Here is a 24,258-nt window from a genome sequence, read left to right as displayed (position 1 = left end):
GGCAGGAGCTCAGCTTTCTTTTTCCTCAGCCTTTCAGAGAAGTCCTCATTTATGAGGTGTTTTTTACACAGAGGTTTTTTTTCAGGTGTGCTCTGGCCTTCTCCATGACGAGTATCTTTTTAGCTTCACAGCAATGCTCCTGGGTTTTTCAGCCTCCTGTCTGAATCTTCAGACAATCCTCTCTTTTGGCTGCTGTCTCTGTGGAAAACACTACAAAGGTAATGGACATGAGTTGTTTCCAACACGAAAACTTTACCTGGATTTATATGTAAATTAAATCTAGGTAAATACAGTTGACACCAGAAGTTTACATACACTATATAAAAAGGCACATAAACTTTTTTTTCTCACCGTCTAACATTAAATCAGATTAAACTTTTCCTGTTTTTGGTCAATTAGGATTACCAAAAATATTTCTATTTGCTAAATGCCAGAATAATGAGAAAAGGATTTTTTTCAGACAATTTTTATTACTTTCTTCAAAGTCAGAAGTTTACATACACTAAGATTACTATGCCTTTAAACAATTTGGGAAAGCCCAGATGATGATGTCATGTCTTTGGAAGCCTCTGATAGGTTTATTGACAACATTTGAGTTAATTAGAGGCACACCTGTGGATGTATCTTAAGGCACACCTGAAACACACTGCTTCTTTGCGTATCATCATGGGAAAATCAAAAGAAATCAGCCAAGATATCAGGAAGAGAATTGTAGACTTGCACAAGTCTGGTTCATCCTTGGGTGCAATTTCCAGATGCCTGAAGGTGCCACGTTCATCTGTTCAAACAATTACACGCAAGTATAAACACCATGGGAATGTCCAGCCATCATACCGCTCAGGAAGGAGACGGGTTCTGTGTCCCAGAGATGAACGTGCTTTGGTCCGAAAAGTGCATCTCAACCCAAGAACAAAAGCAAAAGACCTTGTGAAGATGCTGGCTGAAGCTGGTGAGAGTGTGTCATTATCAACAGTCAAACGAGTCCTGTACCCACATGGGCTGAAAGGCCACTCTCCCAGGAAGAAGCCATTACTCCAAAAGAAACATAAAAAAGCCAGATTACAGTTTGTAAATGCACACAGGGACAAAGACCTTAATTTTTGGAGACATGTTCTGTGGTCTGACGAAACTAAAATTGAACTTTTTGGCCATAATGACGATCGTTACATTTGGAGAAAAAAGGGGGAAGCTTGCAAGCCTGAGAACACCATCCCAACTGTGAAACATGGGGGTGGCAGCATCATGTTGTGGGGTTGTTTTGCTGCAGGAGGGACTGGTGCACTTAACAAAATAGATGGCATCATGAGGAAAGAACATTATGTGAAAATACTGAAGAAACATCTCAAGACATCAGCCAGGAAGTTAAAGCTTGGGCGCAAATGGGTTTTCCAAATGGACAATGACCCTAAGCATACTGCCAAACTGGCTACAAAGTAGCTTAAGGATAACAAAGTCAATGTTTTAGAGTGGCCATCACAAAGCCCTGATCTCAATCCCATTGAAAATTTATGGGCAGAGCTGAAAAGGCATGTGCGAGCAAGGCGGCCTACAAACTTGGCTCAGTTACACCAGTTCTGCCAGGAGGAATGGGCCAAAATTCCTGCAAACTATTGTGAGAAGCTTGTGGAAGCATATCCAAAACATTTGACCCAAGTCATACAGTTTAAAGGCAATGCTACCAAATACTAATGAAATGTATGTAAACTTCTGACTCTCAAGAAAATAATACAAAAAATTGTCTAAAAAATGATCTCTCTCATTATTCTGGCATTTAGCAAATAGAAATAATTTTGGTAATCCTAACTGACCAAAAACAGGAAAAGATTAATCTGAATTAATGTTAGACGGTGAGAAAAAAAAGTTTATGTGCCTTTTTATATAGTGTATGTAAACTTCTGGTTTCAACTGTATCAGGCACAGACTGTCTGTGGTGCTAAAGTGCACATTTTTACCACACTCACTAATTATTATGCCATGTTTGCCAGTTTAAACCATTTCTACCTTTTTTTTTTTGCCTCAGCCAACCCATTTTTGCCAGTTAAGACCAATCTTTCCCACTTTTTAAATATCATTTCACCAACTTTTCCACCCATTTTCCCCCTTTAACACCATTTCTGCCACTTTTTCATCTGATTTCACCACTTTTTCAATCAAATTCTGCAACTTTTATGCCACTTTTACTACTTTTTATGTTCCTTTTTGCCACTCTTATCTATATTTCACCCCTTTAACCTATTTTCATTCTGTTTTAGAAAAAGGATTATCATTTTAAGGATGGACATATACTTTGGCACAATTTAAAAAAAAAAGATTTTTGTTGCTTTGAGCAGAGTCATTATTATTCAGGAAAAATAAAAGTACAGATAGCACAGCGTAACTTTATAATGACTCCTTGGGCCCCCAGTATTTTTAAATGTTTATAGCTGTGTTCAACCACCTACAGATACAGTGGGGGTCCCCGGTCACTGGCGCCTTTATCTTCGGGGTGGCGGGCTGAAAAGGTTGAGAGCCCCTGCTGTAAACAAACCAACTTCAAAAATATAGAAATATCCCTTTAAAGGCACCTGTTAGGACTGCTGACATAATGTAATCTTCCAAGCAACCCTTTCTCTTAACATTTTTGATTCAGGCTTTTTTATCCGTTCCAGTGTCAATCATACCTCCGTATTTCTGATACTGATGCCAGCATCACAAGACCTGCAGTTAGATCTAGAGCAGTGGTTCTCAAATGGTGTGGCAGGGCACACTAGTGTGCCTTACAGCAAGTCTAGGAGTGCCGTGGGAATTTGTACAATACGCTATTACTACAGTTTAATGGAAAGTACTGTAACCAGGCCTGCCCACAGATCTGGACCCCTGAAAACCCCAGAGAGAACGACCTCCCCAGTTGTTATTTATTGATGATATCAGTGTCGTGTGTTGGATCAGTAGCATTGGTGCTAGCATCCTGGCTAACAGTTACCTCATTAAAGCATGCCAAGCTATTACTGGGTTGAAATTGGTGTTGAAATGATTGATTCGTGCAATTCTTAACCAAGTTAACCAATTTTTCTATCCATTTTTGACACTTCTTTTGACAACTTAAACCATTTTGCTACTTTTTTTCACATTTTTGTCACTTCATAATACTACTTTTGACCCATTTTTGCCACGTTTTTTGGAGTTTTTTTCCATATTTAACCCATTTTTGCAACCTTTTTGCCACTTCTTGCACAACTTTGCTATTGTTTGGCCACTTTTTCCCACCACCTTTTAGCAGCCCTAACCCTTTCTGCCACTTGTGATCCATTTTGCCACCTTTTTGACACTTACAACCCATTAATACAACCTTTTCTATAACATTTTATCCTTTAAGGCAAATTGTAACCCATTTTTGCCACTACTTTGCCACTTACAAGTTTTTGCCAATCTCTGCTTGGCCACGTTTTTACCAATTTTCGCCCATTTATGACTTTTTTTTTTGCCACTTTTTGTCCAATTTTGCCATCTCCATGATCCCCCAGTTGGCTGGGCCCCAGAAAGCCCTCCCTTTTATCACCCCATATAGGCCACCTTGAATGTAACATTATTTAAAAAGTCTATTATGTATAAATTTAAATATTATGTGCCTTAGGATTGTGGTTTAACCTTAGGTGTGTATTGGGTGAAAAAAGTTTGAAAACCACTGATCTAGAGTGTCTGTTTTGTAATGATGTAGAGGGTGCATGTACTTGCTTTGCATTTGTTTATTTTGGAAGGACAAAATATTTAATTTTTACATTCTTAATTCTAATTATTACACTCTTATACATCCAAAGGCATAATTCAGAGACATGAAACACAAAACTTAAGTTTTTTCTTCATACATGTTTATCTTATGTCTAAAACGAAGTCCAATAAGATATAGAAACTGCAATAAAACTACAGGAGTAACAGAGATTTATCTGCATCACTTTTCTACATCTTTCATCAATTGAAATTCAAACCTGCAGTAACTACAGAAAACACTAAATATTACTTCTATTCACTGAGTGAGTTTTTATATCCTACAAATATATAACACATGGACTATTATCTACTGCTTATGCAAGCAAATCTCCAAAATATGGTTAAAACTACTTGCTCTTTTTCAAGCAAATAAAATTCTTCTTCTCTGAACAGTCTCCGATTGTCAAATAGCCTCCATTCCTCCCCATTACCCCACAATGTGTCCTGGGTCCAGGGCAGGTCGTCGGTTGTCTCTTCAGAGGGAAGCCGCTCATCCAAAACCACTCTCCAGCCAGGAAACGCAGACCTGTCCACACCTCGTCTGTCTCTGCCATTTGGATCAGCTCTACAGCGTTCCAGTTGTAATTTTCGATGTCCACGTGTAGAAGGTCGTATTGATAATTGAGGGGTGAGTCTTCTGAATCAGGGTCAGTCTGAAGACTCCTGCAGTGGTCTAGAGCCTCCTCCCATGTCTTCAGCTCGTTCACCAAGATCAAATCCTCAAAGCACACACTTGGCAGTTTGGATTTACAAGCCATATCACCCCAGATTTTCCGAATCATAAAACCACACTCCTCATGAAGGTTCTGAGATTCATTTATGCCCCAGCTTGTGAAGTTGACTTCTTCTCCATTAGCCCAGATCCAGGTAGTGGGATCTCTATCATCTCGTTGCAGACCAATCCAGCAGTATTCTGAACTGCATGGAGTCTGTAGAGCCTGAAATTCACTCTGACTTCCAAAAACAGCCAGGTCAGTGTGGTTGGCTCTGCAGTACTGTTGGGCATCAGCCCAGTTCATTGGAATCGGCACATAAATGTACCTTCTGTGCTGTTCAAAAGCCCGAATGAAAAGAACCTGCATGAAGATCAAGAGGCTGCTGATCATCATGATTCCCCAGAGATCAACTCTTCGTCAGCTTTAGCTGTCAGCCACAGGACATGAGCAGGACGATCTCTATGAGGAATCTCAGGTTGAACACCTTAATAAAAGCCTGTGTGGGTTGTGCCTGTTCACACACACCCAATGCAATTCCAACATGTTGAGAACTTTCTCTGCCTCTATTTGTTTAAGGAAATCAGAGAATCAAGTTAAGCCTCTCTACTCAAATATGTCTGCCAACCTGTAGAAACTGGATCCACCTTGTTATTGTCAGGACCCATCAGGTCAGTCAAAGACACTAGAGCTTTAAAAAGTGTTGGTGTTTACAACTAAACTACCAAACAGAAGCTGTTCAGATCCACCAGATAAACCCTCTCAACATAAAGTTCCTGTGAAACAATGGTGGCTGGTCATAGACAGTGCCAGAGGACCATCAACCCACTCTCCACAAGGTGAATATCAGACCTTCTCAGTGAAGTACATTTTTAAACTCTTTTTGAAATATTCATTTTTTAAAAATGATATTTATGTGATTAAGTCGGAGAGTTAAATGTGTACTGTGCAATAAAAAATTAGAATCACAAGCTTAACATGTTTAAGGTCACTTCCTGGTCACATGTTTTGGGCTTGGGCTGTATTTGGTCCTTCCATTAACCCTCTTTTTAAGTTAAGCGTGCATTTCTTCCTCTTACGTACAAGAGAGAGAATAATGGCCAAATCAGACATGATTGTCGTTCAAGAGCATGTTAGACTCCTTTCCCATCTCAGCCGACTGACTGACCACACTACAAAAGTGATCATTGTATGCTGACGTCACCACCATAGACTGTAGAAAGAACTGGACAGAGCCTGAGTGACGTCAGCCGTCTGCTTACAATAGGCGGACTCAAACGGCTCTTGAAGCCAATGCACGGCAGCTTCCATATTGAAATTACTGTCTCAACCAAACTTTGGATCATTCTAAGGGCCCGCCCACTAAGCATGACTTCCATTCATCTAGCTAGCTAGCATTCTGGTTGACAGAAACGTAGTTTCTGCCTGTTGAGCTATCTGTCAATCAAATGAGAAGTGCCAGTCAGTCCGCAGTGAGGTTTTTCCTAAATATAATCAAAACCATTATGGTACAAAAAAATTCACACCTGTACAGTGAGGGCATATAGTCATTAGCCAATGAGACACGTTTGTTTTTGAACCAGGCTGTTAACCAGTTTATTTCTAATGTAAAAACCGGCTGTTTAACAGGTGTCCAGATGGGACTTCTGGTGTTCCTGCAGCCAGCCTCAAGTCGACATTCGCGGTATAGCAATTTTTTGCACTTTTGCATTGACTTCATTTTTCAGGACCGGAGGTTGCCGCTTGGTCAATAAATGATCCATATTAAAATAATAACTGATAGTGAAATATAAGTATATGTAAATAAGTTGTAAACCGTTTCTCATGCAACAGTTCATTTCGGCGTAAGTGGTCCATCTCAATAAATGCTGAACTGGGAGACTTCGTATACGTGGGATAAAGGCCTTGTTGTGCAAGTTATCGGAATAATGAGCTCAAACGATCAGATTAATATACAGTGCTTAACAAATATATTAGACCACCCTAACCCTAACCAAAGTAAGGTTTATGCCACAGCTGCCCTAAATTAACAGCATTGGTAATTACCAAAATCATTTTTTATGTTTCTGCAATGGTTAATACACCAATATGTAGAAGGTCTTTAGCCCAAATGATATTTCTAATACTAAAATACAATTGTTATTGTTTTCCATGAGTTTTCAAATTTACTGATTTACAAAAAAATTGAAAAAATAGTAAAGCACATTAATATTTCTTGATTAATATGTCAAATTATAATTATTTACTTGCATTCCTGAACAAAAAAATTAGTTTTAGTGGTTGAATGTTGTGCTTGATTCATTTCTGACTTCTCAGAGAGGCCCAGTGAGCCGGCTCAAATTTGGGTGAATTCAGTTTGAAATTCCTCATTCCTGTTCAAAATGGTAAAACGTGGAGAGCTGACTGAAAATGAAAGAGTCCGGATTAAAGCACTTCATGATGCAGGTGGTCTAATAAATTTGTTAAGCACTGTATATAAATATATATAGATATCTATCTATCTATCTATCTATCTATCTATATCTATATCTATATATATCTATATATATATATCTATATATATATCTATATCTATATATATATATAGATATATATAGATATAGATATATAGATATATACACATACATGTATGAAACTGTATTATATACATATATAACATTTGATTTTAAATCATGGAGTTCATCTATTCATTTGACTGAGAAAATACAAGACAGCAGATTCAGCTTTTATGTTTCACTGTCACTATTTTAACATGGACCATTTATTACTAATGATTCATTAAAATCCATGCAATCTCATCGTTTGAGCTTTTTATTCCAAAAACTTGCACGTTCCTTGTCTACTGTATTGAATGACGTAGCGACGTCTCCTTGTATTTCCTTACTTGGCGGACTTGCCTCTATTAATGTGGCGACGACACACGGAGAAAACAACAAAGAAGACGTTACGTTCAAGTGACTTCTGGTATTAGAAGACAAGATATGGCGGCGATTTTCCCTAACATTCATTACGTTGATGCTTGTAAAGCCAGGTACTCTGGACCGTACGAGTGAATTTGGGATGGACTGTGACAAATGACAGCAGACTTTCCCTCACAATCGTATCTTGTCTCTTCCTCTCCTGCTACATCTCTCCACAACACACAAACATAAATCTGCATCACCAGCAAGCATATCTGTTAGCGAAATAATAAATATCAGCAGCAGTTTCCCTTGTTATAAGGAAGAGCTATTAAAGGGGCATTCCAGCTTTTTTCATAATGATTTAGGAGGATGTGTTTGTGTGCAGTCGTAAAACCAAAATGTCAAACATGCCAGAAATCCAAAAAAGATCAAGCAGGTAACAAAGTAACAGAGAAAGATTTAAGAAAATAACAAATGAATATATAACATGAATTTTCCAAACACCTCTATCTTTGGCTGCCAGTGTAGGTAACAACAGTGCTGCCTCAGCTAGCAGTGCTAACATGCTAACAGACTGTTGCATTATCATTTAATTTCCTGACAACCGTTCCTTTTTAGAGTGAAAGACTGCTGTCAAAGCCCTGAGTTTGTGATGAATGTTTCCATGCAGTAGAGCACATCATGTTATTCCAAGAGCTCTGATTCCCCCAGGTTGTGTTCAGTTATTGCCAGCATACATCAGTGACTTTAGTGATCATATTATATGCCACTTGTGTTCTGTTACATATTTATCCATTCTAGTCAGTCTGGAAGGTTTTTACTGAAGCTTTTTAAGTTAACTAGACTGGTGTTTTGTTGAATAGGGCCAGTCTGTTACAAATGTGAGGGCCCAGCAGCTCTGTCTGTTGTCATTAGAATATGCATTTAAGTCTAAAAAAAGGACCCCCACTTTGTATGTATGCTTAAGTTGGGAGAAGAGCCCTATATTCTAGCTGTTACAGCAGTAGCAGGTCCTATAAAAAGTATTCAGCCCCTTGGATGTTTAACTTTTTGTTTTACCAACATCCGAAAAACCTCTTTAATGATGAAGTGAAAACACTTTTCAACAACTGATGCCAAGTACATAAAACATGTACTGTAAAATCAGTGACTTCATAAATACTCACCCCCTTCAAGTCAGTATTCAGTAGATGCACCTTTGTCTGTGTAGATAGCTCTCAATAACGCTTGCACATCTAGACACTCTGGGATCAGGTGTGAACAGCCCTTTACAAGTCCTGCCACAAATTCTCTACTGAATTGAGGTCTGGGCTTTGACTCGGCCACTCCACAACATTCTCCTTGTTGCCTTTAAACCATTTCTGTGTAGTTATCGCCGTATGCTTCAGGTCATCGTCTTGATGGAAAATAAATCTTCTCTGAAGCTGTACTTCTCCTGCACACTAAATAAGATTTTCCTCCAGGATTTTCGGATATTTTGCCACATTCATCTACCCTCTACCTTTACAAGCCTCTCAGCCGGCTGCTGAGAAGCATCCCCACAGCATGATGCTGCCACCACTGTGCTTCACATTTGGGATGGTGTGTTTGTGGTGTTGTGCAGTGTTTGGTGTCCATCAAACATAGCATCTTGTCTGATAGCCATCGGCACCATTTTGGTCTCATTAGACCAAAGAACTTTCTTCTGCTTGACCATGGAGCCTCCCTCATGCCTTTTGGTGAACTCTTTCTCTTTGCCACTTCTCCATAAAAGCTTTGACTGGTGAAGAACCTGGGCAACAGTTGTTCTTTGCAGAGTCTCCCATCTCAGCTGCTGAAGCGTGTAACTCCTTCAGAGCAGTCATAGGTGTCTTGTCGGCTTACACGTCATATTCCCTTAATTTCTCGATGCTGGATTTAACTGGACTCCAAGGGTTGTTGAATGCTGTGGAAATGTTTTTGTACCCATCCCCTGACCTACACATTTCAATAACCTTTTCTCTGAGTCGCTTGGAGTGTTCTTTTGTCTTTATGGTGTGATAGGAGCCAGGAATACTGCTAAACCAGTGATTGGACCCTCCAGACACAGGTGCCAGCACACTTTTGATCATGTTTTGGCTCCAAATTATGACATCGTGCACAATATGTCCACCTGTGCAAATTTGTCTTCACTTCTGTACAGCATCAAGAGACGGAGATGCACTGTCCATATTATACAGTCATTGGTAGACGTGTAAAAGTGTTGATGCAGTTGGCTGTTTTCATTGGTTCTTTCTCAGTATTGGGTGGAGCCTTCATGCTGCTGTGTCTAATTGGCTGTAGAGCTTGTACAAACTATGCTAATTATTCAGGAATCAGCCAATCAGAGAGGCAGAATCTGCCTGTTGATTCACAGTCAGAGAGAGGTGAAAACTCTAAGAACTTGGTTTGACCAAATTTAGATTTTTGTTTGTTGACTGGTTCATCGTGTATTTTTCTTCTGCTTTCAGAGGCCTGAAGTGGGGGGAGGATTACACCTCTACCTCTGTGTTCCTCCACCTCCTCCCCCCTGCCAGCTCCCTGCTCTCTCCTTCCTTCCTCCTGAGTGGATTTCTTGGAGCAGTGAACACATCCCCCCCACCACCACCACACACACCCACCCACCCACCTCACCCCCGTCGCTCCTGCCCTCTCAGAGCGCTCTGCTCCGCCAGTTTTCCTCACCGTGCCGGCCCGGAGAGGAGTAAGGGAGCGGAAAGAGGAGCCAGAAGAGAGGATTTGGTGAACCGAGGAGAGACAGTCGGACGGACAGGGGAGAGAGGAGGACCATGGCTGCTCTCTCTGCCTTGCTGAAGACCTGGGTGATACTGCAGACCCTCTGCCTGGCTTTGGCCCAAGTGGTGAGTGGACACAGGGGGGAGGCTGAGACCCACTCTGTGCGGGATTAGCTGCTTTATTCTGGGGTTCAGTGGGGATAAGAGACCCCTGGGAAAGGGCCACTGGATGCCTAGAGGTGCTGTAATAGGTTTTTGATGTGCAGGTGGAACCAGAAAAAGCTCTACAGTTACTATCAGTAAAAGAAAGATGAACATGAATGAGTTTTTGCTGTGCAAAGAAAATGAAACCAGCTTCTTTCTGTGGATATCACCTTTTATCGTGTATGGACTCTTATTTCTTGTGAAGATTTGTCTGCTGAGCTGCTGAAGACAGGATTCCTCAACACCTGGACTTCTTTTTTAAGATTTTTATATAAATGGAAGAAAACATGAACAAGATTTTTCTATTTTTTCCATCAGCAGCTTTAAGAGAAACTTAAATCTGGAAACCCTTGGGTTTTGACACATAGACGACCACACAAACACCACAGCACATACACAAACTTTGCCCAGTGAGCGTGAAAGCTGCTGTTCAAACACAAACACCGACCTGTTATCTGCTGGAAGACTTACACTTTTCACTCCTAAGGATTATTCTTGTTTTATTTTGTTTTTTTGCTCCTTTTGCGCAACTCAAAGCCGGATTAAAAACATTTTTTATCGCTTGATGGACTGACTGACCCTCTGTGATGAAATTGAAGAAAGTAGAAGGAGGCATTTGGATGGGGAGAGGGGGGAGAGGTGGGGGTGGTGGGGGTAAACAGTGCCAGTCTCATGACCCCTCCTTCCACATTCCTACTAAGCCTTTGATTTTACCCCTTCCTGGAAAGATTTTATCCTCTTTCATCAGGTTTTTTCTTGATTTTCAACAACTTTTTGCATTTTTTGATCGTCAGGAGTTGCAAAAAGTTGATGTTTAAGAACTCAGAGCACAAATTTGCACATCTACAGCTTTGATTTAGCTTTGTATAATTTTTCCCCATGGAAAACAAGTCAAATATATACTCAATATTTACTTCATATTGTACAACTATCTTCCAATTTTTAAAAATTCAGCTTCCCCCTTTGTTTGCATTCTACATCACACACTAATAACAAAACTGCTGCATAATCTAAAAGCTGCAATATTTGTCCATCACCTTAAGACTCTTTTAAACTTTATTTTCCTTTTACCTGCCTGGTTTTCTAAGTGTTTCTCTCCATCTGTGTTACAGAGGGGTCCACCTGGACCACAGGGCCAGCCGGGCCCACCAGGCCCCTCCGGCACCCCCGGGTCAGACGGCATCGATGTGAGTATCCACACAGGTTTGCTCTGCATACTTGTCACAAAGAGCATCATTGTGCTGGTGAAATCTCAGTGCTGCAGCGCCACAGTCTTACCAGCAGAGAGCAGTGAAAATGAAAACACGGAGGCACAAAAGAGCTCTGTTCACAGCAGAGAGAGGGGTCTTTGAGTAGGGACCCTCGCCTCAGCGCTGTCACAGTAATGTGATACATTTGAGATGTTTCTAAGGTTAACTACACACAGGTTGTAGGAGTGTGCTGAAAATAGAGGCTGGAATGAAAGCAGACAGAGCAGGAAAAAGTGATTTTAAAGCATGAGGAGGGGGATTCTTCATGTTTGCACCTCAGTCATGAGATCAGTTTTAATATAAACGCTGTTAAACCATCATTCTGCTTGTCAGATGTGCCGTACAGAGATGCACAGTATTGCATTTGATTCAAATTATAACCTTTACTCAGGGACGGAAAGTAACTACTTGGTTGGTTTTGTAGGGGTCCTTTTTTATTTTAAAACCAGAACTTTTACTTTAACTTAATCAAGTTTTAACTGACTTTTTTTTTTAAGTACAATAGTCTTTTACCTTGCCCACCTCTTCACTACACAGTGGCACAAAGAGAGAAACATTCCACATCACAATCTAACACTCCCCATTTGCACCAAAGGTGAAGTTATCCACTGAGTTAGACGTCACTCCAGTGACTTTAGGTGCTTCTTAAGTACACATGGTGCATATGCTACATCAGTATACACTGCCTTGCTATAAGGTTGACTCTCTACTTTGTTAGTGCCAGAGGAGACCTCTCTATGACAGAGAAAAACTCTCTAAATTATAGTTTATCTATATGTTTTGTGGACAAATATACACACACACTTTAACCATATTTAAGTTTTGACACTTTCAATTTTACTTAGTATTTTACTTTCTAACAGAGGTGTGACTCTACCTGAACAATCTGGTAGTAGAAACTCAGTACTTACAGTAATCTTTAAATTAAATAGGTTTTACTTTGAGTTGAGTAGATTTATAGACCAGTGCTTTTACACAAGCTTAAGTAAACTTTAAGCAACATAACTGTACTTTTACTTGAGTACAATACTCTTGTTCTTTTTCCACCTCTGTTGACTACACAGTGCCACATAGAGAGAAAATTGTTCCACATCACAATCTAACACTCCCCACTTTTGCGCTGTGAGTGAAGTTATCCACTGAGTTAGAGGTCACGCCTGTGTGAGTGCAGTAACCATGTACTGTTTCCACCCCCGCCAGTAGCAGAAATGCTGATATTTTCAACCTCACTTTAGCTGATACGCACATATACACATTTCTTTGTTTGAAAGAATCATCAGTCTCTCCTGTATTTGAATGAATACAAATGAACTCTCCTAGTTAAACAGCATGTTTGCATGGTGCTTCCCTAAGGCAATCGTTATTTGTGACAGAACACTTCAAACAAAACAAAACATACATCCTTACCAGGTCTAACAAATAAAACAAGGTAAATTAAGACCTCAAACATCAGTCCCTAGTTATAGTTCCTAGTAACATAATAGATATATCTTGACCAAACTGACTAAAAACGGACATTGATGTCTCCTTAGCACACTCTTTGCAAATACAGTCTGTCACAAATAGTTCAAATTACAGTAATCAAAAAATGTTGGCCTGGCATGTCAAAAATGACCAATGAGTGTTGTAGTCATAGCTATTGCCAAATTAGATCACAATTTCTTCCAGACTTGACACCAAAAATAGATCTAATATCAAATAGATGATGCATAATGACACTAATTTACATAAAGAAGCATAGAAAATGTGTTCATCTCTAACAAACAATTGGGTGATAAATTATGCATATGCTTGATAAAGAGACAAGCGGTCAGTTTTGACCAAAGGGATCGAGTGTGAAAAATGTATATGGTTTGATTGTTATAATCTCCAACCAGATCCTCCTCTGATCATAGCTAATGATTAAGCATTTTCAAATTTTTTAATTCAAAATAAAAGAATAATCTAAACAAGGAATGCTGACCATATATCAGGGGAAAAAGTGTTAAACATATATGATTGAGATGAGATCAAGTTGGAGAAAGTTATGTAACAAAGACACTGGTGACAGTTTATCCTATTATGATTTAAAGCAATGAAACCAGATTTGGTCAAATTTGACCTGGCAGGATAACAAATCAGAGTTTAAAACAAAGAAAACCAAAAAGTCAAATTTTGAGGAATGGAGAAACATAATGAAAAAACCCTCCAACTAAGGGAGGTCCATTGTTTCTGCACAAACTTATACTTGCTGTTGTCAGTGCAGCCAATACCGCCCATCCATTTTCTACACTGCTTATCCCTCATTGGGCAAAGGCAGGTCACACTCTGGACTAGTCACCAGTCAATAGCAGGGCTGACATACAGAGAAGGACAACCAGGCACTCTCCCACTCATGGCCAAGTAACAGTGATGATTAACTTTTTAAGCTATTATCCCATACTGATATCCTGTTGATAATATTGTGCATCCCTGGTGCTGTATGTGCATTTCAACTACCTGCTGATCACTTTCTAAATCACAGTAACTTCTCAGGATTTGGTTGCCACCAGAATGCAGCAGTTTAAGACCCAAGCACTGACAACAGCCATTGCAAAAAAAAAAAAAAAAAAAAACAGTGGTGCATGGTCCAAACATGAAGGTGGATCTTCCCCTTTCTGATCAGAAAGGAAACCTGACCTGCCATTGATACTGTTCCAAATGTTAATAGCATGGAAACCCAGTGTGCTTTCCCAGGCCTGATCCGACACACTAAATACTGTGTGCCGAAGACCCAATGGGCTGGTCCAGACGCCTTAAGGAGGATGGCCATCAGGAGGCCAGAGCAGTACAGGACCAAGATAGACACAGCGAATGTAAAATAAACCAGAATATGCTCCCATACATGACCTGATGTATTCATTGGATGGGATGTTTTTCATAACCATCTGGGCCCATACATGCTTCTTGGGATGGGCAGAACCTTTGAACTAAATCTCAGAGGGTGATTGGATTTGCCTGTAACATTTAAGTACCTCCAACCGATCCCAGGGTAGCGCTTTGGGGCACCCAGATGGCCCAGTGGTTAGATTGCACCCCCTGTAATTGGGAGGACCTGGGTTCAAGCTCAGCTTGTAGCTCCCTCCCTGCATGTCTCTTCCTCACTCTCTCATCCTTGTTCTGATTCTGGACACTGTTCTCCTCTATAAATAAAGGCAGAACATCCCAAAAATATCTATAAAAAAGATTCAGGACTTTTGGGAAGGCGTTTGGGGCTTAAGCCCCGTGAGCCACCCCTTGGCTCAGCCTATGTGCAGATACCGACTTCATAGAGACAGTGCGTCTTGGGTCTTTTTCACACCTGATAGTCCGGGGGGCTCGATCCGTTTTGGAACGTAAATTGCAACATTGTTGCGCTTTCCTTCAGTTCAGTTTGCATTCACATTGCTCTTGGCCAAACGGACCAAACCGTCTGAACACCTACCACCTCTGCCCATTAGGGTAGCTGTCGTCACAAACAAAAGGCGCCCAAGAAGAAAAGAAGGCATAGAAGAAGACAAAACCGGAAATCCATCATCTTCCACACATGAACAATGAAAAAACACCAAATTCACGCTGTCTTGGAGTGTCTGCTTTTGCATTGGGGCATTACAAGCAGCCAACAAGGCGATGAGCTGTCCAGCGTGACGTTCTTTATATGAGACAAATAAATCAGCACCGACTACGAATGGTTGCTATGGCTACTCATATGCCAAGCATGGTAGCGACATGTATTTGAGTGTATTAGCTCACTTAAATAGGTATATCATTACGCTTCATGCCACTTCCTGCCTATGATTTACAAGCTGGTCCGCTTTGCTTTCACACCTCAAACAAACCACACCAGGGTTTGTTTGGAAGAGGACCCAGACCCCATGTGTTCAAGCGGACCAGAATCTGATTGTTTGCTCCGCACCAGAGTTCATTTGAGCTTTCACACCACTCCAAATGAACGGGACTACCCAGGAACTGACTAGAGTTCTTTTAAAGCAGACCAAATAGCTCTGGTGTGAATGCGCACTGAACTATCAAACCTTTCCATACAGGAGATTTCAAAATCTTTTTAAATTCCCCCCATCCATTAAGAGTACGTTGGATCCTCTCCAGGTGGAGGATGTCAGTTAGTATTGTTACCAAAGCTTCAAAGGTTGGTGCATCTTTATTTGAAGCAAATGTTTCTAAGGATAAAAGAGGCCATGAGACAGGAGTGGTGGAGCTTTAAGTTCTTTAAGTTTTCTTTGAAACCGCTGCAAACAGATGTGGTTCCAGGCTTATTTTAGCATTAAAAACCTTTGAGCCAAAGCCAGAAACCCAGAATTCCTCTAGTTAAGGGGATAGAGCATGACTATGTGGTAAATCTGCATTGGTGTGATGATTTTTTTAACTGATTGGTGATATTTCTGGGACGGTGTGATGTAGTTTTATCATTGAATAATGTAACCTGTGCAGAATTTTAGAATGGGGCAAACTTTGTTTTGCTATAAGAGAACAAATAAAACAACTTGGGCTCTTATCCAGAAGTATTTTTAAATAAATGTGCACTCCAGACGGCAGGGCATACTTGAAATTTCTGTTTATTTAAAGATATAAGTCATGCATTGTTTTCAAAGGCCTTGATAAGTCCAACATGAATGTGTAAACAACACAAAACATTTTAAAGAATGTATTTATGTTGTTGTTTTGAAAGGGATATGTCAGAAAAAAACAGATAAGAGAATCTGATAGATTTCCATGAATAACCTTGAAGTCTATATTGCTTGTAATATCACATTGCCATTAAACAAATTGCAAATAAAAATAGCTTCATGTCTTTGCTCTTTGTTTCTGCAGGGAGATAAAGGACCCCCCGGCCCCCCTGGACCACCAGTACGTTACCACTTTTTGTTCTTAAAACTTTAAAGTCAAATTTATATATTAATTAATACGTTGTCTGGATTGTGTTTTGCCAACTAAAATCCTACTTTTTCATTGTAGGGACAAAAGGGAGAGCCAGGAGAGCCAGGTCCTGATGGAGCACCGGGAGAGAACGGCATTGATGTAAGTAAACCCACCGCTGACTGTGTTTGGCGTCTGTCAGATTATGAGGATCAGAAGAAAGAGTGCTTTAAAGAGGCAGAAAATGCTTGAAAAATCATAATGAAGTTGCATCCAAAACTGCTTCCCTGGAGCAGCTGTCTGTTAGGCTTTACCTAAAACAGTTCAATATCTAAAAGTAAAAAAATAATGAGCAGAAACATGAATAAACGCCCACAGCAGTGAGTGGATAGAATCAGCTATTGGTTTGTAGGTTTATAGAGGAAACATATGCAGAAAATAAAACAGTAAATGATGTATCTGAGGTGTTCTTTTTAGGATAAAGAGTTAGGTTGATATCTTTAACTGAGGATATCATCAGAGAGGAAGGAGTGGAAGTTCTTAAAAGTCTGGTAGCAGAAAGTTGTTATAATCAGGGCAGTGATGCAGAGTTGTCATCATTTCAGGGCTCCTTTAGGGAGAACTAAAAGGTTCAAGGTGGCAGTTAGGCCTTTCCATTTTCACATGAACTCTTTGACTGATTATTGTTGGTCTTTTGTATATTGTTCTTTTATAAAGACTTATTTATCCTTGATCTGTTGTTTCTGCTTGTGCCTGCTGCAAAAGTGATTTCCTCTTGTGGAATAACAAACAGAATCTGCTTCTGAATCTAAAGGTACCTGAAGAACGAGCTATCAGTGGTACAGTATTTTGATGACAGCGCCTTTGGTTGCTTTTATTAAGTAATGCCACGTTTAAAGTTACACATTTGCCATGAGTTTGGACCAGTGGTGGACTTAGCAATTTTGGGGCCCAAGGCAAACAAGGCATGGGCCCCCTCATTCACTGTTCTTCCCTTTTTGAATCCTTATCCTCAAAGCAAGAGCTACTTGTAACTCCACTTGTAACTTTTAAAAAACATAAACACAGATAAACAAATGCACTCACTATTGAAACTATTAAAAAATAATTTTCTGTATTTCTTTTGCCTTTGATCATGTAGGTGCGCTTGTTTTGTTCCTCAGAGTCTCCAGCCACAGAGAAAGTGAACTTTCTTAAAAACACTGCTCCTGCCATGCACACAATGTGTTGCGTCAGAGATAAGCGGTGCTTTTATGGTGTCTTTCACTGATGAGTTTGCAAGTTAGTGTGTTTTTGGGACTAAGTGAAGTTGCTAATCTTGTTTGTTAGACCCTAACCTTCCTCTGGATACCAGGTTTACCTGGATTTGTTATGATTATTGGACTACAAGACAGACAAAGCAGGCAGCACAGCTGTTTTTTTCCTGTTTTCCTCGCATTAAAGGGCTAGTTTCTGTTTTTTTTGGACAGTTTCTGCAGGATTTTGTTTGAATATTGAGAATTTCCTCCTCAGGAGGGAGGCATTTTGGATATACACCCTTAACACGGTTGGCTAAACCATTTGGACTAAATGAAGAACTTAGCCTCTCGTGTTTTTGTAATATGTGTTTTGTTTTGTTTTGTTTTTTTTGCTGAGTAGGCTACATCTTACCTTCTTTAATTGTCGATCTATGTATTTTGTACATATTGTATATTTTGTATATATTTGTTGTGAATTATGGTCACATATTCCTGTTTGGAATAGATGGCTAGACATGAGTGCTTTCACAGTATTGGTCCACTGCGGGCTGACGTCCCACTCTAAACAATCAGTGTTGTAACTCTTTACTAAGGAGGGTATTTAAGGTTTTCAAACTGCACCATTACTGTTTGACTCTGATGAAGACGCAGTGAGAGTCGAAACATTAGTCCTCTGCACCTGATTAAACGCCATCGAGTGATCTGTGTGCTCCAGTGTCTTCACTGGGTTTACCTGGTAGATCCAGTGAAACACCCCTGTTTGTTGCTGGTCCTTCTGTGAGCACCGACCTCCACCTGTGGAGGGGCTGAAATGAAGAGACTCTCTCATTGAGATTTTCCTCTTTCTATCCCATCTTGGGAGAAGGGGTTAAGTTGATTAGGTCTTCACAGGGCTCCTAGTAGTTTGAGGCCCCAGGCTATTGCTTGCCTTTGCCCAAATGGTAAAGTCTGCCTCTGGTTTGGACTGACATGATTTACATTTGTACAGACTGTTGAGGGCTTTCAAGAGAAACTAATCAGTGGTATAGAGGTCCTTGCTGAAATGGGTATACAGCTAATTTATTTACTCTTTGGGTATATGCTTTATTTAGAAGTGTGTATACTCTATGGAGACTAAAAACAAGAGGGTATACTCTTTATACCAGCATATATCTAGCACTACACCACTGCCAAACATGGGCGAATGATGGGGTTTTGGATTGGCTATTCCCACTTGAGGGCCCATTTCTTGCACAATTTTTTGAGCATTTAAGTTCGCCATGTCCTCATCAGCACTAAATATTGCTCAGTTGCTCATTTCTACATTACATATGAGGTCACTGGCTCGTTAGATTTCAAATGTTACACTTTCAGCACTGTACAGTAATCACCTCTAAGCAATAGCATGTATCATGAGCATTTTGGATGATCCTAGTGTCACTGGGAGGTGGATGGGACACAAAATATTGTGGTTTTAGTCACCTTTTGCAAAACCTGATTGATAAAAAAAGGTTTGAAGTTGAGCAATGAGGCTACAGCAGCATTTTAGTCGATAACAATGATAATAAATCAGAGACGATGACCCAGGTTAAGATTTTACTGGTGACCAGCTAGTCAAGGCTTTCTAAAAATGGGAAATGTTTGAAGAGGAGGATACGATGTTTTTGATTTTGATTAATGGTATAAAAATGCTCAGACTAGCACAAAAGCAGTTATTTATATTCAGAGCCGAGGGTTAGGCTTTTAAATGTTTTATTTTTCATTCTCCATCTGCTACAGAGGCTGAGGAGAAGAGAATTTAGTAGCTATTAAAATCCTGTGCACATTTTTGAAACCTTCAGGTTTTAAGAGATTGTTTTTCAACAGGATTGGAAGCTAACTTTTTTGTCTGCTTTCTACTGTGGCTTGTGGATTCAGAAAGCTACCAGTCATGCCTTGCTGTTGTTAGCATGACTACACCGCTGTGCTTATGACACATTAGCATAGCCCCGTACGCTGGGGCGAAGCACATTTACAGCGTATGTTACATTTATTTACCTAGCCCAGTCGCTGGTAGGTTGAGCAAATTCACCCAACACTGCCAGCATCTGGCTGGTGGCAGGTGCCGATTTCCCGCCCTGATTTTCAAACAATACCTAAGTTTTGGACAGCATTATTATAAGACAAACTTAGGTCTAAAAAGTTAAAGATGCAAAACTGCAGCCTTAGTTCATGTTTTCAGAGGATTTATCATGTTCTGCTTCTGTTGATTTAACATGGTGTTTTATTTATAACACCTTCAGGGTTACGGGGATGTTGACAACAAAACTTAAATCTCAACAATGTTGTTTATGATTGAGAGTAGCTTTAAAAATAGAGTGTAAAATTGGGAAAATAAGCTTTTGCTACCAGTCAGATTCAGGATTGCATGCTTCACTTCTGGAGGTAACCATGGCAACCTCTGTGTTCTGGCCTTCCTGTGTGTAAAAACAACAGAGAACATATTTGTCACTATACAGAGTTAAAATAGCATCCTTACTGTAACCAAACTGTATAACACACATTTACATGATGCTCTGTATAGCTGGCATACATCTGCATTCATCTTACACAAAGTAAAAAAAAAGGGCAGTTAGCTTGATGCTAACACTTAATGGAAAATCCCAATTACAGGCTAACAAAAGTTAGCATCGCGATCACGGTTATTTTCTAACTATTAAAAAGAACCTTAAACGACACATTTCTCAACACATAGCATCATAAGTAGCCCAAAATTACCATACTTACAGACGTATGTTTCCAATTAGCTCATATTAGCTAACTCCAGTCTAACACTTTTCTGCATCACAGCTTCTCTCTGGACTGATATACGGTAGCCGTGGAAGGCCAAAAAGCCAAACCTCATAAACACAGCTTATCTAAATAATCAGTCGATCAAGGCAGCAAAAGCTTAGTGATGCTGCTATTGTAATTTTTTAAAATAAAGTGTGTGAATGTCTCAGTTTCAATCATCTTTTTAATTTTGCACGGACAGAAAATTCCCAAAGCTCTGTATCAATGAACCTTGGAGCTGTTGCTGCTGTTTCCTTCCATCACAGTCATATAAAAGTGTTTTGCAGGAAAACTTCCCCATGATCAGCTTAAAACACTCATATTAATCCTCTTATCTGTTGCTGATCTAACCCTTTAACCTTTAGCAATCACATAAATAGAGCAGTTGCTAACAGCTAACAAAGCTAACGGTCTGAAAAGGATTTAGTAGCTTTATCAGACCTGTGCTACTAGTTAACCCGGTGTTAAATGTGGTTAACTGCAAAAAAAAAAATGCTCTGTCAGTCTGAGTTTGAGGGAAAATAAGAGTCACATGCTAACATCACTAGCATACAGCCTCACACTCTCACATGCATTCCTCAGAGATTTAGCCAATAATCCGCCCTGGAATCCAAATCTCAGTTTTGTTTCCTAATTACTTACAAGAACAGTGTCAGCTTCGATCAAATGTGTGATTAGCCCTGCTGTTAGGTGAATTCATGTCAAATGTAACCCATGAGAGGCACAGTGGTTACACATAACCTCCTTTTTAAACACATTTTCTGACCTCTTTACACAAGTCAGAGGTATTAGCCTATAACGTCTCCTTCTCCTTATGTCCTTCTGCAGGGTTTGATTGGAGCAAAGGGTGACCGAGGTCCTGTTGGGAGCCCCGGCTCCAAGGTAAGTGTGCAAGCCACGTCCTTAAAATATCAGAAAAAGTACAGACTGGGTCAGTGTACATGTCGAAGATGCACTGCTTGACAACACAGTGATCATTATACAAAACCTAAATGAGTTGGTACAATATTTAATTTCTCATCCCAGTAATTTTACAAGATCATCTTTCACCCTCTGGAGATATTTTTTCTGTGTGCTAATGGCATGATATTTACAAAAGTTGATGTTTTTTATCAAGGTTAAAAGTTGCAACCTCTCTTTTCATTACAGCCTCACAGTTTGGGGATTTAGCACTTTTTCTGATGGGACCCATTTGGGTCCCAAGTGTCCTAAGTGTGTGTTTTTGATATAAACCTGCAGTACTAAAAAGATAATATTGCAGCAAAATCCATGTTGTTATAATTGTTAACATATGCAAGACTCTAATAACTTCATCTCAAACATTCCACTCTGCAATTTCTTAATTTATGTTTTGCATTTTTCTTGTTAAAATAGGGGTGCCATTATGACAAAAATGGCATTAAAATGTAGAGAATATTTCAAAAATCAATAAAAAAATTTATATTTCTGATTAGGGCTGGAGCTGGTTAAAAGATTTAAGCTTTGAAAGTGAAAAAATATTACTGTATCTGATTTTTATAGCACTTTTTCTGATGGGACCTGTTTGGGTCCCAATAGTCCTGAGTGGAGTTTTTCTAGGAGGACTCTGGAGGGTTAATATGATCTTAAATGTACTGTGAGCACATTTCCTTCTCTACTGAGGTTGTATCATGTCACTACCTCAGTCATAATGTGGTTCCCTCCTCTCTGCAGGGTCAACCTGGACCAACTGGTGAACCTGGACCTCCTGTAAGTAAAACGTGCTATCTATAACCTTCCTGTTCACATGTTGGGTAACTGTGCAGTCAGTCAAACAACATCAGATGTAATATTTAAGAGTGGAAATTTCATCCGTGCTGACCTACAGACATTTTCAGCATGGATAGAGTCATAAATAAACACTGGGATATTTAGAGCTATCAGCGAGAAAAGGATTCTTTAAGTTTTAAACTAGATTGGGTTTTGAAATTAAGCTCATAAGATAACTAAAAGTCTTATTTTATTAGTGAGAGGTCCTAAATTTGGGATTGCATTGATAATGAGACATATCTTAGTGCTCTTAAGTGATTCAATTTAAAGTGTCCAGCTAGTGTTACATTTTTGTTAAATTTTTTGTCTCAATCCTTTTTCTGTTCTTGTTTGCTTATGTGGATCATTAAAAGGTCCTGGCATTATTTTCATCATGTTTCATAACCATTTAAAACTCCCTAACAGAAGAGCACAGAAAGCTCTAGAGTAGAGATGGGAATCATTTATTTTATTCTCACTGTAAGAAGGGCCGATTTGTTGCAAAGTGCTGGACACTCTCAATTAGATCATCATGACTTACAGTCTTGGGGAATACTCGATTCTGATTGGCTCTGGAAATTCCATTGGTGTCCATTAACTACTGATATATGGACACCTTTAAAACTTCACAAGTAGTTCTGGTCAAAAAATCATTACACTGCTCCAAATTAATGCACAACAGCCGTTAGAGGATAGGAGTAACCATAGCAACCAGAGGCAGTCATACTTTCTGAGCAGGGGGTACAGCGTTGCCACCCTAAGGGGTCTACGGACCGGCATCAACCGTCACTTTACTGACATAAATAAAACGACAGACTCCAGGTTTATGACCAGTAACGTAAGACGGTCTTATCTTCTAAATTCGATGTACTACTTGTCCCCAGTCACAAAAAAAAAGAACTGTCCTCCTTTTCTAACTTTTTAAAACTATTGTTAGAAGAGTAAGATCACATTAAACAAGAGAAAAGAAGCCATGATGTCTTTGTAGAGCCAAAAGACGCTTCTGATAAACCAGCATGATAATATTTGATAAATATTGACGTGTCTGACAGAGAATCAGCACCTCCAGTGCGTGGACTCACCTCTATTACCTCGTAGTGCAGAAAAGGGAATTATTCTGTTAATTGAAACAGCTGGTCTGCTAAAACTAAACTTTCTGTCAGATGACTGTTCATGTTAACTTACAGGTTTATAGCCTGATCATAGATGACTCTCCGCCTCCCTCGTCTTCATGCCTTTTCATTTATAAATCTGTTAAGAAAGTGCGCTGAGCAGACTAGTTTTTTGTTCCATTGTGACTTCTTGTCTATGTCCCGTCCTATTTACTGGAGTACTGAATAATGTTTACGTTCCCTAAGAACTAAGGACTGGAATGACCATTCCAGTTATTAGTCAAGCCCTCAGATGTTGTTAGGGAAAAGGAATTGTCGCTATAGTAAAACTTTCTATTTTGATCACAAAACGTATGTAATTATAAATTAGTAGTTTCATTAATTCTTCTCATTGGCAGTGACCATGGTATAAGCGGGTTAATGCCCTTTAATTATCAAGGATTAATGGACTTCACGGAGGAAACCATCCAACGTTCAGGCCTCCACGTCGTCCATTAATCCCTGATAATTGGACACCTTCATCGTGCATTAACCCTTACAAACAAAAAGAGCAAATATAATGCTTTCATCAGAATTCATTAAACCAACATAAATATTTTTTAATGCAAATGCAAACTGTAATACTTAAAGGCGCAATAAGTAGACATTTTGCAGTAAAACATCTAAATTGATTGACAAATTACTAAACCTATGATATATATATTCTTATTGAGTACTGATGTAACTTCAGATATTTCCAACAGTTTTCATAGTTTTCATAGAGCAGCTGATTATTGTCACTATACCTCCTCTTTAACACTTTCTATGCCCGTTTTCACACATTTTTACCACATTTCAGTACTTGTTATGCCAGTTTAACCTATTTCTGCCTATTTTTCTGCCTTACATAAGCCATTTTGCTAGTTAAAACAACTTTTAACTACTTTTAAA

The 24,258-nt window shown here is 39.5% G+C and overlaps 1 protein-coding gene across 1 annotated transcript in view; it reads left to right on the top strand.

Annotated features, from left to right (window-relative positions):
• Positions 1-10,149: 10,149 nt before the first annotated feature.
• col9a2 (procollagen, type IX, alpha 2) overlaps positions 10,150-24,258 on the top strand; it is a 45,501-nt gene continuing 31,392 nt past the window's right edge. Inside the window, exons 1-6 of the mRNA XM_041809488.1 lie at positions 10,150-10,221; positions 11,412-11,486; positions 16,377-16,412; positions 16,521-16,583; positions 21,278-21,331; positions 22,142-22,177. Of these exons, the coding sequence (XP_041665422.1) occupies positions 10,150-10,221; positions 11,412-11,486; positions 16,377-16,412; positions 16,521-16,583; positions 21,278-21,331; positions 22,142-22,177 (336 nt within the window). The remainder of the gene's footprint in view (positions 10,222-11,411; positions 11,487-16,376; positions 16,413-16,520; positions 16,584-21,277; positions 21,332-22,141; positions 22,178-24,258) is intronic.

The sequence above is a fragment of the Cheilinus undulatus genome, linkage group 16 (genome assembly GCF_018320785.1).
Source record: "Cheilinus undulatus linkage group 16, ASM1832078v1, whole genome shotgun sequence".
Classification (NCBI taxonomy): Eukaryota; Metazoa; Chordata; class Actinopteri; order Labriformes; family Labridae; genus Cheilinus; species Cheilinus undulatus.
The sequence above is the reverse complement of the archived record's forward strand: the minus strand, read 5'-3'. Positions and strand labels throughout refer to the sequence as shown.